The sequence below is a fragment of the Gobio gobio genome (genome assembly GCF_949357685.1).
Source record: "Gobio gobio genome assembly, chromosome: 20".
In the NCBI taxonomy this organism is placed as follows: Eukaryota; Metazoa; Chordata; class Actinopteri; order Cypriniformes; family Gobionidae; genus Gobio; species Gobio gobio.
Window position 1 is genome coordinate 110,948 of NC_137113.1, and position 19,923 is coordinate 130,870.

The window sequence follows — 19,923 nt, forward strand, 5'->3', positions numbered from 1 at the left end:
GGAAGAACTCGAACCTCCATCAAAGAGACGCTTGAGCAGGACGTTTCTCAGTGATACGCTGCTCATTTTTAAAGTATGAGATGTTGCAGCTGTAATTCCTCACCATCGGCATTAAGAAGTGTGTGTTCATCAACTACCCATATTTATAAAGTACAGCAGATCTAGAAGTGTCTAGTGTCATCACTCACACTTAACGGTTGTGAGCTGGTCCAAATAAACTCTGGGAAGTCTGAGATTTGAGAAACAATCGTCAGTAAAATGACGTTGTGGGGATTACGCAAATATTCCAGTGCTGTAGAACCGTAGCGCGGTGGGATCCGCATCACAGACGACTCGTTGAGGCGGTTCAGAGTCGATTTCTTCTTGGGGGAGACAATAACTTTATTTATCGATTACTTGCGTTTCCATTCACAGACAGCTCTATTACACACTGCAGGAAAGGAAATCTTCCAAAAACCATAATAGCGACACTTTAATGTTTGCCATTTATTCACAAACATTTAAAACAATGCACATACTGGGAAATCAATTAATACAGCCCTTCCCACTGAAAATGGGGAAAACAAAAGTGTCCCTAACCTGCACTTAAACTAACCCACACCACCACACCTGTCCCTAACTTTACCCTTAAACTAACCCACACCACCACACCTGTCTCTAACTCTAACCTTAAACTTACCCACACCACCACACCTGTCCCTAACTCTACCCTTAAACTTACCCACACCACCACACCCTGTCCCTAACTCTACCCTTAAACTTACCCACACCACCACACCCTGTCCCTAACTCTACCCTTAAACTTACCCACACCACCACACCTGTCCCTAACTCTACCCTTAAACTAACCCACACCACCACACCTGTCTCTAACTCTAACCTTAAACTTACCCACACCACCACACCTGTCCCTAACTCTACCATTAAACTTACCCACACAACCACACCTGTCCCTAACTCTACCCTTAAACTTACCCACACCACCACACCTGTCTCTAACTCTAACCTTAAACTTACCCACACCACCACACCTGTCCCTAACTCTACCCTTAAACTTACCCACACCACCACACCCTGTCCCTAACCTGCACTTAAACTAACCCACACCACCACACCTGTCCCTAACTCTACCCTTAAACTTACCCACACCACCACACCTGTCCCTAACCTGCACTTAAACTAACCCACACCACCACACCTGTCCCTAACTCTACCCTTAAACTTACCCACACCACCACACCTGTCCCTAACTCTACCCTTAAACTTACCCATATCACCACACCTGTCCTTAACCTGCCCTAAAACTAACCCACACCACCACACCTGTCCCTAACCTGAACTTAAACTAACCCACACCACCACACCTGTCCCTAACCTGAACTTAAACTAACCCACACCACCACACCTGTCCCTAACCTGCCCTAAAACTAACCCACACCACCACACCTGTCCCTAAACTGAACTTAAACTAACCCACACCACCACGCCTGTCCCTAACCTGAACTTAAACTAACCCACACCACCACACCTGTCCCTAACCTGCCCTAAAACTAACCCACACCACCACACCTGTCCCTAACCTGCACTTAAACTAACCCACACCACCACACCTGTCCCTAACCTGAACTTAAACTAACCCACACCACCACACCTGTCCCTAACCTGAACTTAAACTAACCCACACCACCACACCAGTCCCTAACCTGCACTTAAACTAACCCACACCACCACACCTGTCCCTAACTCTACCCTTAAACTTACCCACACAACCACACCTGTCCCTAACTCTACCCTTAAACTGACCCACACCACCACACCTGTCCCTAACTCTACCCTTAAACTTACCCACACAACCACACCTGTCCCTAACTCTACCCTTAAACTTACCCACACCACCACACCTGTCTCTAACTCTACCCTTAAACTTACCCACACCACCACACCTGTCCCTAACTCTACCCTTAAACTTACCCACACCACCACACCTTTCCCTAACTCTACCCTTAAACTTACCCACACCACCACACCTGTCCCTAACCTGCACTTAAACTAACCCACACCACCACATCTGTCCCTAACCCTACCCTTAAACTTACCCACACCACCACACCTGTCCCTAACCCTACCCTTAAACTTACCCACACCACCACACCTGTCCCTAACCCTACCCTTAAACTTACCCACACCACCACACCTGTCCCTAACTCTACCCTTAAACTTACCCACACCACCACACCTGTCCCTAACCCTGCCCTTAAACTAACCCACACCACCACACCTGTCCCTAACCCTACCCTTAAACTAACCCACACCACCACACCTGTCCCTAACCCTACCCTTAAACTAACCCACACCACCACACCTGTCCCTAACCTGCACTTAAACTAACCCACACCACCACACCTGTCCCTAACCCTACCCTTAAACTCACCCACACCACCACACCTGTCCCTAACTCTACCCTTAAACTCACCCACACCACCACACCTGTCCCTAACCCTGCCCTTAAACTAACCCACACCACCACACCTGTCCCTAACCCTACCCTTAAACTAACCCACACCACCACACCTGTCCCTAACCTGCACTTAAACTAACCCACACCACCACACCTGTCCCTAACCCTACCCTTAAACTCACCCACACCACCACACCTGTCCCTAACTCTACCCTTAAACTCACCCATACCACCACACCTGTCCCTAACTCTACCCTTAAACTTACCCACACCACCACACCTGTCCCTAACCCTACCCTTAAACTTACCCACACCACCACATCTGTCCCTAACCCTACCCTTAAACTCACCACACCACCACACCTGTCCCTAACTCTACCCTTAAACTTACCCACACCACCACACCTGTCCCTAACCCTACCCTTAAACTTACCCACACCACCACATCTGTCCCTAACCCTACCCTTAAACTCACCCACACCACCACACCTGTCCCTAACTCTACCCTTAAACTTACCCACACCACCACACCTGTCCCTAACCTGCACTTAAACTAACCCACACCACCACACCTGTCCCTAACCCTACCCTTAAACTCACCCACACCACCACACCTGTCCCTAACTCTACCCTTAAACTCACCCACACCACCACACCTGTCCCTAACCCTGCCCTTAAACTAACCCACACCACCACACCTGTCCCTAACCCTACCCTTAAACTAACCCACACCACCACACCTGTCCCTAACCTGCACTTAAACTAACCCACACCACCACACCTGTCCCTAACCCTACCCTTAAACTAACCCACACCACCACACCTGTCCCTAACCTGCACTTAAACTCACCCATACCACCACACCTGTCCCTAACCCTACCCTTAAACTCACCCACACCACCACACCTGTCCCTAACTCTACCCTTAAACTCACCCATACCACCACACCTGTCCCTAACTCTACCCTTAAACTTACCCACACCACCACACCTGTCCCTAACCCTACCCTTAAACTTACCCACACCACCACATCTGTCCCTAACCCTACCCTTAAACTCACCACACCACCACACCTGTCCCTAACTCTACCCTTAAACTCACCCATACCACCACACCTGTCCCTAACTCTACCCTTAAACTTACCCACACCACCACACCTGTCCCTAACCCTACCCTTAAACTTACCCACACCACCACATCTGTCCCTAACCCTACCCTTAAACTCACCCACACCACCACACCTGTCCCTAACTCTACCCTTAAACTTACCCACACCACCACACCTGTCCCTAACCCTGCCCTTAAACTAACCCACACCACCACACCTGTCCCTAACCCTGCCCTTAAACTAACCCACACCACCACACCTGTCCCTTACCCTGCCCTTAAAGTAACCCACACCACCACACCTGTCCCTAATTTTACCCGTATCCCACATTAATATCAGCAAAAGTGTTTTGCAATACAAAATGAACACAATAAGTACATTGTGCTTATTTTTGATGTAAGTTCATAGTAGTTAAGGCCCAAAGTGGGACCGAATAAACAGAACGGTCACTAGTAACATGACTATTAGCTTCAAAAATAAAATACTAAATCAAACAAGCTACTACTTGAAAAAGGTATCAAATGGACAATCATTAGGAAAAGTGCTTACCTGTAAAAGCTCTGCTGCGTTTCAGACTGTAGCTCCAGCGAACGACCGCTTCTGAGGGTGACCTTTGACCCCAGAGGGAGGGTGACGTTTGTTTGAAGCCTGGAGGTTTCTGGCTTTAAGCATGTCTTCAGCTCCACCTCATGAAAGAACATGAGTTCATCAGGTCTGCGGTCACAAGGCCAACGATCATCCTGCAGCGCTGGAGCCACGTTGGCTCGTTCCTCTTCGACTCCTGGGCTCCACGTCTCTGCGGGACCAGTCGAGGAACACGTCTCTGGAAACGACGGAAACTGATTGAAGGATAAATCGATGTAGGTTAGTTTGGGCAGGAGGAGCAGGGCATATGCTGGGAGCACATCTATTCGATTGTGCCTCAGATCCCAGATGTCAAGGTCCGGAGCAGTCCGTGGTATTGAATGCAGTTTGTTGCCCTGCATGTGTGATTCTGTCAGGTTGTGCAGTCCGTCCAGGCTTCATCCTTCATCAGCCACAGGAAGAGCCACAGGAAGAGCCACATCCAGTCAGACACACGGATCCGGCGGAGCCGCTGGCGGAGGAAGAGCTTTATCTGTGGTCCTGCTACACTTAAGCTCATTACACTCAATCTATCCTGATGCAGTCGATCAGGAGTAAATGATGCTTACACACAATACTAGATTTTTTCAGATGCTAATCAGCAGTAAATAATGAACATGATCAAATGGCTTATTTGCTTTTGTTCAGTTGCTGTGAAGTAATGAATTAAGAAAACAAGATAAAACAAGAAATATGAATTCTCTAAATCCCTCTCTCGATCATGTAAATAGCCTTAATACAGAATTACACTTGGGATCTCAGACATTAAACACTGGTTCAGTCAATCCTATTATCCTTAAAGATCGAACTAAAGTCTCGAAATATAACTTTGAGCATTCAGACAAACCAGGAATAGAACAGCTAATGTGCTTGAGTATCTTCAGGTGCATTACGTGGCACTCAGAAATCAAGAACTATATTTAAAAAATGGTTTTATTCAGTCATTTTCTTAAACACAAATATTTGAGTACATACAGACACCAACATATTCTGATGTGACAGATTATAGTACAGTTTTAGAGATGAAGTGGAAAAACTCACCCAAGATAACGGTATAAAGAAAAACAAGTAAAAAAAAGAAAAGATTAAGCATGTACGTCACTAACATCCCTGACGCTCAGAACAGAAAGGCTTACGCTCACTCTCTCCATTAGACAGATGGGTATTACGTGCTGTATAAACATGTTCACTGTATTCAATATGCATCAATAATAAACATTTCATTGGAAAAGTGCATGACAAAAATAAAAAATAAAGACATTATTTCATTGTTGTGAGGTGATTTTCCCTTTTTGAACACTGAGTTTTCGGGGCTGAGAGCGGCCGGTGTTCTCTCAAGCACATTGAGCCGTGAGTGTCGGTCAGCAGAAGTACTCGTTGGGCTGTCCCTCAGTCCGGGCCGTGGCTTCCGAGTCCACGCTGGAGCGGGCCGACAGGAGGCGGTTGGACTCGTCCGGGTTGAGTCTGCTGAGGTATTCCCCCTCCAGGCCTTTAGCTTTGGTGCCTGGAGACAGAGTCTCAAACGTCACATACGAGTCTTGAATGTCTTTGGACTTCCGGCCCAGCAGTTTCTGCAGCCTCCTCTTCAGCGCCCCGCAGCAGACGATCAGGGTCAGAGGAACGGCGATGACGCAGGCGACCGTGATCACGACCACGTTAATGAGCTTCTGCGTGCCGCTGGCGCTGGCCGCCTCGTCCGTAGAGAAAATCACACACTGCTCTTTCTTAGGGATGAGGCCTTTCACACACACACACGCTATGTACTTGGTTTTGGGCACGAGGCCTTCGATCGTGACGCGGTTCTTGCCCGGCCCGACGTTAATGCGGCGCATGTCTCGCTCCCCGAAGACCGCGTACAGGACGCTGAAGGACGTGGTGTTGGTGGCGGTGGGCGCTCGCCAGTTCAGGGATACGGTGTGGTCGGTGTCTCCGAGGACTTTGACCGACCGGACGACTCTGCGCTCTGGGCTCTGCTGTAGAGAAGAAGCGTTCGCCTCGAGGTTACTCAACACGTCTTTCTGAAGCTCGCCCGCGCCACTGTCCGTTTCTGCGCTGGATGCAGGAGCCGCGGTGGCCGTCGCCTTGGAAGCATCATCAGAAACGCTGTAGCTTTCGATCTGGATGGACGGCGTGTCTTTCGGGCCGTTTAGGGGCTCAATGATGGGCACCGCGGCTGATGTGGCAGGCGGCACGTATCTGGCAATGAGTTTCTCTTGATATGCCGCACGACCGAATCCAGCATTCTTCTTTCCGTGGCTTCTTTTGGCGACCGCTTCGTCGATTTGCCATGTATCAGAAATGACAAGCGAGATGATGGCATCAGCACTTCCGACAAAGTTAGTGGCTCTGCAAACATATTTCCCTGAATCTCGGTACGAAACAGCAGGAACGCTGAGAATGGACCAGATGATGCCCTCTTTAGAGATTTCCTGTTGAACTACAAGACAAAAGAAAAACATTGACTTTAGTACGAGTTCTGACGTTGTGTTTTGCATCTAGCTGGGATTTATATGTATTAGGGATGCCACAATTCTCAATATAATATTGAGCCGTTCGGTACAGCATTCACGGTTCAATACTCGCTTGTGAATTTTGCTCGGTTTTGCATTTAATTAATTAATTAATTGCATTTAATTAATTATTTTTCTACAAATTCTATCATTTGCCTCCATCCCAATACTGAACAACGACATACATTCACATCACAGGTCAGTGGTGGAGTTATACTCCCGGAACACTAGAGTTATTCACAATCACCAAAGTTCATTATTTGCATGCGTTTTAGAGCCTTGCCGGCTCATTCGCGTGCGCGGTTTTAACATGCGCTTTTCCGAGCCTGTGCACTAAACGCATGTCAAACACGTGATTACTGGACTGAGTAGTCGTCTTACTGCGCTAATACACACAAGGTTAACATAAACACAGTCGGTTATGTCTAAAGTGAAAGTAAAGTCGGTGTGTGTCTGAATATTAGATGTGTGCAGGTCTTTAATTGACAGCAGCGCAGCCTATAGTGAACACGCTGTCCTTAAAGGGACAGTTCACCTCTAAAGTCATTATTTACTCACTCTAATGTTGTTCCAAACCTGTATTCATTTCTCGATGACAGAATTTTCATTTTTGAATGAACTATCCCTTTAATGTTAATACTACATCAAAAGACAAAGAGAAAATCACTCACTGCTCTTGACTGAAAAACTTTAATACAGTAGCTTTAATAAGAATCAATGTATATTTTATAGTGAAGTCTATGTAGTGTTTTATTTTTACATTTATTCATTCAATTTCATACTTAAATGCTGCTGTACAGCTGCCAGTGTAAATCTTTATATATATATTTATTTTATATTATCCAATACACTAGGAATGTGTACAAGGGTTTTTTTAAAGTAAAGTTTTAAGTTTAAGTAAGGTTTTTCAATTCTTTTAAGTAAAATAAAGAAAGAGTATTGCAATAAAAACTAGTCTTTTTTCTCCTTAACCTCTTGCTGTTCCTGTCGCCTAAGAATAGAAGAGCAAAAAACTGATGTGACAAGCCATCAGAACCGAACCCAACCGAAAACCGTGGTTAAAAGCCGAGGTGTGTATTCAACCGTGGACTTACTGTAGTGTTGCATCCCTAGTATGTATATCTGTATATTACACTTGCATGCTTGCATCTCTCTTATTGCACAAGCAGCAGATTGCATTTGTTTAGCAGATGCAATAAACCAGGGCAGAGATGAGAGTGTCTTTCCAAGCTTACCAGTGGCGTTCATGGGTTTGCTGTCGGCCCGGGACCAGGTCAGCTCCGGGACGGGCACTCCGATGGTCCCGCAGCGCAGCAGGACATTGTTCCCGATGGAGCTGCGGACCCTCGCCACGGCCGTGTGCACACGGGGAATCTGACACTTGCGGAGTTCAGTGTCGGAAAAGAGGACTCCGGACAGGCTCTCCGGCTCGGCACAGCGCAGACGCGTATCGATGAACGCCACCGAGGAAGAAGGAAACTTCTGGAACTGCACCAGATCGAACAGACGACAGTCACACTGCCAGGGGTTATCGTGAAGACCTGCGCAAAGAACAGACCCTTCAGTCAGTGGATTTCTAATGGTCAATGACTCTACGGCCGATTCAAATGGCTAAAGTGCAGAAACTTAAAGGGTTAGTTCACCCAAAAATGAAAATTGTGTCATTAATTCCTCACCCTCATGTGGTTGGACACCCGTCAGACCTCCGTTCATCTTCAGACACAAATGAAGATATTTTAGTGTAAAGCTGATGCTGAGAAAGGCTTCAGATAGGCCTCCATTGGCATTCAGTACATTTACACTCACAAGACCCATAAAAGGCACTTAAAACGTCGTTACAAAGTCCATCTCACCACAGTGGCTCTACAATAATTTTACGATGCGACGACAATAGTTTTTGTGCGCAAAAAAAATCTAAATAACACCTTTATCCAACCTCTTCTTGTCTTCCGTGTGTGTCTCCACGACGCATGCGTGAGAATATGAGCAGATCCGGCGTTCAGGAATCCATGAAATGCTCACTTTAGCCTGATTTAGCTCTACAGCGAGACCTAAAGCACGATCAATGTAGAATTCAACAGCTGAGATACGCGCGTCTTCCTCTGCTCGTAAACAAATCTCTTCTGGGTCATGTGTCCGAACGCCGGATCTGCTCATATTCTCACGCATGCGTCGTGGAGACACACACGGAAGACAAGAACAAGCTGGATAAAGGTGTTATTGTGATATTTTTTTCGCACAAAAACTATTGTTGTCGCATCGTAAAATTATTGTAGAGTCACTGTGGTGAGATGGACTTTGTAACTTTAGTTTTCAGTGCCTTTTATGGGTCTTGTGAGTGCAAATGTACTGAATGCCAATGGAGGCCTATCTGAAGCCTTTCTCAGCATCAGCTTTACACTAAAATATCTTCATTTGTGTCTGAAGATGAACGGAGGTCTGACGGGTGTCCAACCACATGAGGGTGAGGAATTAATGACACAATTTTCATTTTTGGGTGAACTAACCCTTTAAGAAAGAAACTCACCCAGGATCATTTTGGAGTTCTCTGCATCCTGAGGAGGCTTCAGAGAGAACCATGACGTCAGAACCTCCGCCGGAACCGTAGCCAGGCTGTTGCTGGACAGATCCAGATAAGTCAAGTTTTTGATGTAAATGGTTGCTTCGGCTGGGATGCTGCTGATTTTATTGTTGTGCAAATCCAGAAGCCGAAGGCTGGGCATGTCCGTCAAGCATTCCCATGGAAAGGAGGTGAGAACATTCCCATCCATCCGTAATTCATCCAAGGCATAAAGTCCACGGAAACTGTCCACGCTGAGGGAGGAAAGCGAGTTGAAGGAGATCCAGAGGTACTCCAGGCTATTGAGGTAGAGGAAGGTTTCGCTGGCCACGCGGCTGATGCCCGTTTTCTCGATGCGGAGTTTGGAGGTGTCCGAGGGAAAGTTGTCTGGGATGGCAGTGAGGTCGGGGCCATTACACAGGACGCTCCTATGAAAACAAAGCACAGTCACGTCATTATGATCAAACACAAAGTAGTCAACGTTAATATTAGTGCATTATTATCTTTATCACACTGCGTGCGATGAGTCCTGAAACATGCAGAGAAGATTAAAAAACACACGCGCGCTAATCCAATGACTAAATAAAGAGCGGGTCAATCTGGCGGGTCAATGTTCTGCAGACAGCGGTCCATATGAACCCTCTCTACAGTAACATCAGTAAAGGACAGATCTGCGTACCTGGACTTGGAGCCGTCGCTCAGTTTGTGGTAGAAGCAGCTGCACTGAGCCGGGCAGGAGCTGCAGAGCGAGGGAAGGAAACACAGCGCCAGCGCCAAAGCCCCGAACATCTTCTTCTGTGTCTCCTGTTCTCTGTGCGGTGATCCTGAGGCTTCACTCCTGCAGCATCTCTGTGTCCGCCAGCGCTTTCTGCTCGCTCTGCTCCGAATCCCCAGATCAAAGGGATAGAGCAGATTAGAGGAAGGACTTGGGTATTTTCATTTACACGATTATTCCTTCCTGGAAGCCCATAGGCTGTGTGCTTTTGTGTATATACAGAACAGACACTTCTTCTTTTGATTGGACGGTTAATTTTAGACCTGGGATTGGACAGAAGTTTGTGAATTCACAGCATCGTATTGGTGAACGGCCTTCTTTTCTTTTCTTTTCTTCTCACCACACATGCTGAGCAAATTATTTTTCATGACGTTGCTTTTTTAGATGACACATGCAAATGATCAATGTTGTTTGACTTCACATCAGTTTAATTCAGTGATGGCCATCAGCAGGACTTTCACTTCAGCAAAAGTGTTTGTGGTGTTTTAACTTGGAGATGATATGAAAGATGCATTTTTATGATTTATCTATTTTCCTCACAGATCTTGTTATAATGGTTAGCTAATATTCACTTTCTGTTTGGCTTATAATTCTTACATGATTACAACAAAAATGCAGATATTTTAAAACATTAAAAGCGCATGTGTCATGTGGAACAGCTGGTGGCAGTAAAGAGTCACTGAAACACAGACATTCATGTGTTTCTTCACAATATATTATATTTAGTATAGTGTCTATACAAATATTTGTACAGTATGATAGATATATAGTGACCTATATTTGTTCTGCATTCTGTCCTGTAAAGGGAAATAAATGAGGAACTATCCCCCTGTAGAATAATAATGGAAATTCTCACCATCATATTTAATCTATGAATAAACTGCCTTAATTAAACAGATCTGAGTGTCGAGAGCTAGTTTCTGATTCCTCAGCTTCACTCAAATTGTACATTTTAATTCATTCATTTAGAAGAAACTCTTTTCCAAAGCAACGGAGGAAAGAACAAACGCTGCACTGAAATGTGTTTGTTCCCTGGAGAGTCTGTCAGCTAAAAGACTTTAGAGAGATTACACTGAACCTTTCATTCAGGTTTTGTACAATGTACGTGCATTATTTCCCAATGGCATTAACATCTGAAATCTGAGAACAAAGAATTAGTTTCCTAATTGCAACATTTTCATTTCAATTCAGCAGCAAAGAGTTCAACAGTCTCGTTTCAAAGTGTCTTCACTAAAAGCACAGACAGTTTTTTAATCTGACGCTTTTAGTATAGTTTAGTTTCAGCAAAATATTTATTTTCTTTATAGTGAGAATAAAACTTTTGAGGATTTTAATTTCACTTCAAATCTTATTTTATATGAAACATTAGTGAATAGTGGTTTTCAGGGGTTAGTTCCAGTGAAAGGAACTCTTAATGCTTCACCAAGACATTTTGGACAATTTCATGCAATTTCGCGCTCCAGTGCTCAAAGCGTCTCCATAAAGACATGATGAGGAGTTTGGTGTGGAGGAACTTAAAAAGTTAAGGTTACAAAAGAAAAGTTTATGAAGAATGAGAATATAGAAGGATATTGAGATATATTTAATACTTTTAGAGTTACAGGCACAATATGGGAAGAATAGAATTGATGGCACTGAATGTTCAATTGTGTTGATAGAAAATAAACGAGATACATTTCTAATTTCAACATTATTTGTTGTTCAGAAAATGTGCACCAGTTTCCTCACAGAGCCGCATTGAGAGATCCCCATATCTGGACATCATTGGGCCTTAAAAATGAAGAAACCAAAAGTCTAAAGTGTTTTAAGAATTTAGAATCTATTAAAGTATCTTCCAAATGAGTTACAGATAGGCAAACTTTGATCAAATCACAGCAGAAGTGCTTATTCCCCATGTTTGAGCGCTCACCGTTGGCAAATAATGACACACAGATTGATAAAGTCAACAGATTTCACTATAGATCTGTCAATCTCTGAGTGAGAATACAATAATGATGCTGCCATCTTTCTAAAGTCATTTTACACCCCTGTGAAAATTGTTATTTTGACCCCCACTGCAAAATATCGAATTCCTCAGTAAATATACATCATCACTTTTAATATTTTTCTTTTTTTCTTCATTTATGTTTGTCTTTTTTCAGAAACAAAATCCGGGAAAGTTTCTGAAATGTGATTGATTTTGACACGGAATGACCCAGATGTGTTTGTCTGAAAGCCTTTTACACACACACACACTTTTACACATACACACACACACACACACACACACACACACACACACACACACACACACACACACACACACACGTTGGGTTTTCATGTTTTATGGGGACTTTCCATAGGCGTAATGCTTTTTATACCGTTATTCTATCCCACTACACTGCCCCTGCCCCTAAACCTACCCATCACACACACACACACACACACACACACACACACACACACACACACACACACACACACACACACACACACACACACACACACACACACACACTTGAGTGCAGATACTGCCCTAGTTCTGCGCAGCTCGGACGCATGACTGAGGCGAATGAGCGTATTTGCTCTTATTTCTCAAACTTCTGCGGTATTAAAACATTAAAACATTCCTGCGGGGATTTCAGAGGCTTTAAATCTCACACGCGCTTTCACAGGGAAAGAAACACACACATATAAAGCCTCGCACTGAGGGGCAGCAGCACAGACACCGCTGAGATGGCTTCATACACGTTACCGGACGGATTCAGTGAGTTCGACATGTTCGCCTTCGGATCGGCGCTGCTGGTCGGCGGTGAGTGACGCGGATCAGCCCATCAGGGACCCGCTCATCCAGGCTGGACAGTCCCTGACCTAACCCTAATCCTAACCCTCACACTAACCTTAACCTTAACCCTCACACTAACCCTAATCCTAACCTTAACCCTAAACCTCACCCTCACCGGGGACTGACTGACCATCAGGACATGGCGCGGTCCGGGATTGTGTGTGTTTGATTAGTGAAGGCGGATTTATCGATTAATGAGGGGGTCTGTAGTTCTGCCAGTTTATTGTTTGTTAACTTATTTTAAAAAGAAAGTTACATAAATAAAGTTCGATTGTATCTGATCAGCTGTTGATGACATCACTCATTGATCAGCTGTTGATGACATCACTCATTAATAACCAGAGGTGGACAAAGTACACAACTCTATTACTTGAGTAAAAGTAAAAGTACCACTGGTCAAATATTACTCCGTTACAAGTGAAAGTTCTAAAAACAGATTTTTACTTAAGTAAAAGTACAGAAGTATTTGTTTTTAAAAGTACTTAAGTATCAAAAGTAAATTTCCTTTTTTATGTCAATGCATTATTATATGTCAATATTATATGTCAAATGCACATTATGCCACCATGGTGGGTTTAGCCAGTCAGTGATGCTGCATACGACTACCTTAAACTCGTTTCTTTACATTTGTATAGTGTTGTAACTTTTATACAAGTATTGAAATGTTCAATTTCTTGTATAAAAGTTACAAAGCTCTTTACAAAGCTGCTGTCACTTTAAGGCTGAATGCATGGACCCTATACACTGATACACATCTGATATTCTCCCAACTGTTTACTCTTCTCTTTCTCCCAGACAGTTACATTTTTGAACATTTTATGAGACATGCATTAAGTGTATGACTAAACTATTCTTTAATCTTTTGAGAAAACTGAAACATACTTTTTAAGTATAGCCATGGGTGCACACACTACGCCGAGGAACCATCTTCTTCCATTTTGCTGTAAACTGATCAGTGTTAAACAAAATGTTGGGAAACTTCACATGACCCTACACACATGATTACTGACAGGCTGTCTGCAAAAAAAAAAAAATTTTAAAGAAGAAAAAATTCATCCACTGACTTTTAAAGCTGCTACAGAAACGACTTTCGACTTCGAGGACCTTGATAGAAATGTAGTGGAGTAAAAAGTACGATATTTGTCTTTCAAATGTAGTGAAGTTAAAGTAAAAGTTTCCCTAAAAAATAATACTGATACTCACGTGTACTTAAGTACAGTACTCAAGTAAATGTACTTAGTTACTGTCCACCTCTGTTAATAACTGAAGATCTTCAGCCGAGTGCATTATTCCCAGTTTATCTGATGATGATGATGTCACTGTAACTGTAATGTATAAAGACTTGATCTGATGGAGATTATGGGACTTCTTCATGAGTGTGTAACTCACAGCAGTATATATGATGATGATGTGTTTGTGTGTGTGTGTGTGTGTGTGTGTGTGTGTGTGTGTGTGTGTGTGTGTGTGTGTGTGTGTGTGTGTGTGTGTGTGTGTGTGTGTGTGTGTGTGTTGCTGTGCACAGCTTTATGAATTCGACACAGTCTGAATATCTTCATATGTTCTTTTAGGCCTTCTCGGCTTCTTCCTTAATTTTATCTCGGCCATGGCGTTCCTGCGAGTGCGAGAGATGCAGACGCCCAATAACTTCTTCATCTTCAACCTGGCCGTGGCGGACCTGAGCCTGAATGTGAACGGGCTGGTGGCGGCGTATGCCAGTTACATGAGGTAAGCCTGACCGCTGGAGAGAGATGACCAGTGCAACAGCTCAGAAACACTCGCTCTACTAAACCGCTGTGTATTTGTGCTTTTTCTGAACTCTGACCTCTGGAAGATACTGGCCGTTCGGGTCAGAAGGCTGTCAGATTCACGCTTTCCAGGGAATGGTGTCAATCCTGGCCAGCATCAGTTTTCTGGGAGCCATCGCCTGGGACAGATATCACCAGTACTGCACCAGTGAGTAGAAACACTGCACCAGTGAGTAGAAACACAGCACCAGTGAGTAGAAACACTGCACCAGTGAGTAGAAACACAGCACCAGTGAGTAGAAACACTGCACCAGTGAGTAGAAACACTGCACCAGTGAGTGGAAACACTGCACCAGTGAGTAGAAACACTGCACCAGTGAGTAGAAACACTGCACCAGTGAGTAGAGACACTGCACCAGTGAGTGGAAACACTGCACCAGTGAGTAGAGACACTGCACCAGTGAGTGGAAACACTGCACCAGTGAGTAGAAACACTGCACCAGTGAGTAGAGACACTGCACCAGTGAGTGGAAACACTGCACCAGTGAGTGGAAACACTGCACCAGTGAGTAGAAACACTGCACCAGTGAGTAGAGACACTGCACCAGTGAGTAGAGACACTGCACCAGTGAGTAGAGACACTGCACCAGTGAGTAGAGACACTGCACCAGTGAGTAGAGACACTGCACCAGTGAGTAGAAACACTGCACCAGTGAGTAGAAACAGAGCACCAGTGAGTAGAAACACAGCACCAGTGAGTAGAGACACTGCACCAGTGAGTAGAGACACTGCACCAGTGAGTAGAAACACTGCACCAGTGAGTAGAGACACTGCACCAGTGAGTAGAGACACTGCACCAGTGAGTAGAAACACTGCACCAGTGAGTAGAAACACAGCACCAGTGAGTAGAAACACAGCACCAGTGAGTAGAAACACTGCACCAGTGAGTAGAGACACTGCACCAGTGAGTAGAGACACTGCACCAGTGAGTGGAAACACTGCACCAGTGAGTGGAGACACTGCACCAGTGAGTGGAAACACTGCACCAGTGAGTAGAGACACTGCACCAGTGAGTGGAAACACTGCACCAGTGAGTAGAAACACAGCACTAGTGAGTAGAAACACTGCACCAGTGAGTAGAGACACTGCACCAGTGAGTAGAGACACTGCACCAGTGAGTAGAAACACTGCACCAGTGAGTAGAGACACTGCACCAGTGAGTGGAAACACTGCACCAGTGAGTAGAAACACTGCACCAGTGAGTAGAGACACTGCACCAGTGAGTAGAGACACTGCACCAGTGAGTAGAGACACTGCACCAGTGAGTAGAGACACTGCACCAGTGAGTAGAGACACTGCACCAGTGAGTATGAAACACAGCACCAGTGAGTAGAGACACTGTACCAGTGAGTAGAAACACTGCACCAGTGAGTAGAGACACTGCACCAGTGAGTATGAAACACAGCACCAGTGAGTAGAGACACTGCACCAGTGAGTAGAGACACAGCACCAGTGAGTAGAAACACAGCCCCTGCTCCTGATGATCCTCTAGGGTTAGGGTTGGTGTGTCAGAGCTCAGCTGGTGATCACTAAATGAGTTACTGGAGTTTGTTTCCAGAGCAGAAGATGTTCTGGAGCACGTCTGCGACCATGAGCGCCCTCATCTGGATCCTGGCTGTGTTCTGGGCGGCTCTGCCACTACCTGCCATTGGCTGGGGAGTGTTTGACTTTGAGCCAATGAGAACCTGCTGCACACTCGACTACACTGTCGGAGACAGGTATCACCTCACACACCTCACACACACCTGACTCCATCACCTCACACACCTCACACACACTTGACTCCATCACCTCACACACCTGACTCCATCACCTCACACACCTGACTCCATCACCTCACACACCTGACTCCATCACCTCACACACCTGACTCCATCAGCTCGCACACCTGACTCCATCACCTCACACACCTGACTCCATCATCTCACACACCTGACTCCATCACCTCGCACACCTGACTACATCACCTCACACACCTGACTCCATCACCTCACACACCTCACACACCTGACTCCATCATCTCACACACCTCACACACCTGACTCCATCACCTCACACACCTGACTCCATCATCTCACACACCTGACTCCATCACCTCACACACCTGACTCCATCACCTCACACACCTCACACACCTGACTCCATCACTTCACACACCTGACTCCATCACCTCACACACCTCACACACCTGACTCCATCACCTCACACACCTCACACAACTGACTCCATCACCTCACACACCTGACTCCATCACCTCGCACACCTGACTCCATCACCTTGCACACCTGACTCCATCACCTCACACACACCTGACTCCATCACCTCACACACCTGACTCCATCACCTCACACACCTCACACACCTGACTCCATCACCTCACACACCTGACTCCTCACCTCACACACCTCACACACCTGACTCCATCTTCTCACACACCTCACACACCTGACTCCATCACCTCACACACCTGACTCCATCACCTCACATACCTGACTCCATCACCTCACACACCTCACACACCTGAATCCATCACTTCACACACCTGACTCCATCACCTCACACACCTCACACACCTGACTCCATCACCTCACACACCTGACTCCATCACCTCACACACCTCACACACCTGACTCCATCACCTCACACACCTGACTCCATCACCTTGCACACCTGACTCCATCACCTCACACACACCTGACTCCATCACCTCACACACCTGACTCCATCACCTCACACACCTCACACACCTGACTCCATCATCTCACACACCTGACTCCATCACCTCGCACACCTGACTCCATCATCTCACACACCTGACTCCATCATCTCACACACCTGACTCCATCACCTCACACACCTGACTCCATCATCTCACACACCTGACTCCATCATCTCACACACCTCGCACACCTGACTCCATCACCTCACACACCTGACTCCATCACCTCACACACCTCACACACCTGACTCCATCACCTCACACACCTGACTCCATCACCTTGCACACCTGACTCCATCACCTCACACACACCTGACTCCATCACCTCACACACCTGACTCCATCACCTCACACACCTCACACACCTGACTCCATCATCTCACACACCTGACTCCATCACCTCGCACACCTGACTCCATCATCTCACACACCTGACTCCATCATCTCACACACCTGACTCCATCACCTCACACACCTGACTCCATCATCTCACACACCTGACTCCATCATCTCACACACCTCGCACACCTGACTCCATCACCTCACACCATCACCTGACTCCATCACCTCACACACCTGACTCCATCATCTCACACACCTGACTCCATCATCTCACACACCTCGCACACCTGACTCCATCACCTCACACCATCACCTGACTCCATCAACTCACACACCTGACTCCATCACCTAACACACCTGACTCCATCACCTAACACACCTGACTCCATCATCTCACACACCTGACTCCATCACCTAACACACCTGACTCCATCACCTAACACACCTGACTCCATCACCTAACACACCTGACTCCATCTCACACACCTGACTCCATCACCTCACACACCTGACTCCATCACCTCACACACCTGACTCCATCACCTCACACACCTGACTCCATCATCTCACACACCTGACTCCATCATCTCACACACCTCGCACACCTGACTCCATCACCTCACACCATCACCTGACTCCATCACCTCACACACCTGACTCCATCACCTAACACACCTGACTCCATCATCTCACACACCTCGCACACCTGACTCCATCACCTCACACCATCACCTGACTCCATCAACTCACACACCTGACTCCATCACCTAACACACCTGACTCCATCACCTAACACACCTGACTCCATCATCTCACACACCTGACTCCATCACCTAACACACCTGACTCCATCACCTAACACACCTGACTCCATCACCTAACACACCTGACTCCATCTCACACACCTGACTCCATCATCTCACACACCTGACTCCATCACCTCACACACCTGACTCCATCATCTCACACACCTGACTCCATCACCTCACACACCTGACTACATCACCTCAAACACCTGACTCCATCACCTAACACACCTGACTCCATCATCTCACACACCTGACTACATCATCTCACACACCTCACACACACCTGACTCTATCTCACACTCCTCACACACCTGACTCCATCACCTAACACACCTGACTCCATCACCTAACACACCTGACTCCATCATCTCACACACCTGACTCCATCATCTCACACACCTCACACACACCTGACTCCATCACCTCACACACCTGACTCCATCATCTCACACACCTCACACACACCTGACTCCATCACCTCACACACCTGACTCCATCATTTCACACACCTGACTCCATCATCTCACACACCTGACTCCATCACCTCACACACCTGACTCATCACCTAACACACCTGACTCCATCACCTCACACACCTGACTCCATCACCTCACACACCTGACTCCATCACCTAACACACCTGACTCCATCACCTAACACACCTGACTCCATCACCTCACACACCTGACTCCATCACCTAACACACCTGACTCCATCACCTCACACACCTGACTCCATCACCTAACACACCTGACTCCATCACCTAACACACCTGACTCCATCATCTCACACACCTGACTCCATCACCTAACACACCTGACTCCATCACCTAACACACCTGACTCCATCTCACACTCCTCACACACCTGACTCCATCACCTAACACACCTGACTCCATCACCTAACACACCTGACTCCATCATCTCACACACCTGACTCCATCATCTCACACACCTCACACACACCTGACTCCATCACCTCACACACCTGACTCCATCATCTCACACACCTCACACACACCTGACTCCATCACCTCACACACCTGACTCCATCATCTCACACACCTGACTCCATCACCTCACACACCTGACTCCATCACCTCACACACCTGACTCCATCACCTCACACACCTGACTCCATCATCTCACACACCTGACTCCATCATCTCACACACCTGACTCATCACCTAACACACCTGACTCCATCACCTAACACACCTGACTCCATCACCTAACACACCAGACTCCATCATCTCACACACCTGACTCCATCATCTCACACACCTCACACACACCTGACTCCATCATCTCACACACCTGACTCCATCATCTCACACACCTGACTCCATCATCTCACACACCTGACTCCATCATCTCACACACCTGACTC

At 46.3% G+C, this 19,923-nt stretch overlaps 2 protein-coding genes across 2 annotated transcripts in view; one reads left to right on the plus strand and one right to left on the minus strand.

Annotated features, from left to right (window-relative positions):
- Positions 1 to 5,112: 5,112 nt before the first annotated feature.
- The window catches only part of lrit1b (leucine-rich repeat, immunoglobulin-like and transmembrane domains 1b), a 49,762-nt gene continuing 34,951 nt past the window's right edge, over positions 5,113 to 19,923 (minus strand). The window contains exons 2-5 of the mRNA XM_079845802.1: positions 9,940 to 10,137; positions 9,228 to 9,688; positions 7,936 to 8,241; positions 5,113 to 6,627 (exon numbers count right to left, since the gene is read on the minus strand). Of these exons, the coding sequence (XP_079701928.1) occupies positions 5,552 to 6,627; positions 7,936 to 8,241; positions 9,228 to 9,688; positions 9,940 to 10,049 (1,953 nt within the window). The 5' untranslated portion in view covers positions 10,050 to 10,137 and the 3' untranslated portion in view covers positions 5,113 to 5,551. The remainder of the gene's footprint in view (positions 6,628 to 7,935; positions 8,242 to 9,227; positions 9,689 to 9,939; positions 10,138 to 19,923) is intronic.
- Positions 12,493 to 19,923, plus strand: part of rgrb (retinal G protein coupled receptor b) — a 40,361-nt gene continuing 32,930 nt past the window's right edge. Inside the window, exons 1-4 of the mRNA XM_079845398.1 lie at positions 12,493 to 12,826; positions 14,428 to 14,584; positions 14,691 to 14,812; positions 16,223 to 16,382. Coding sequence (XP_079701524.1) covers positions 12,751 to 12,826; positions 14,428 to 14,584; positions 14,691 to 14,812; positions 16,223 to 16,382 — 515 coding nt within the window. The 5' untranslated portion in view covers positions 12,493 to 12,750. The remainder of the gene's footprint in view (positions 12,827 to 14,427; positions 14,585 to 14,690; positions 14,813 to 16,222; positions 16,383 to 19,923) is intronic.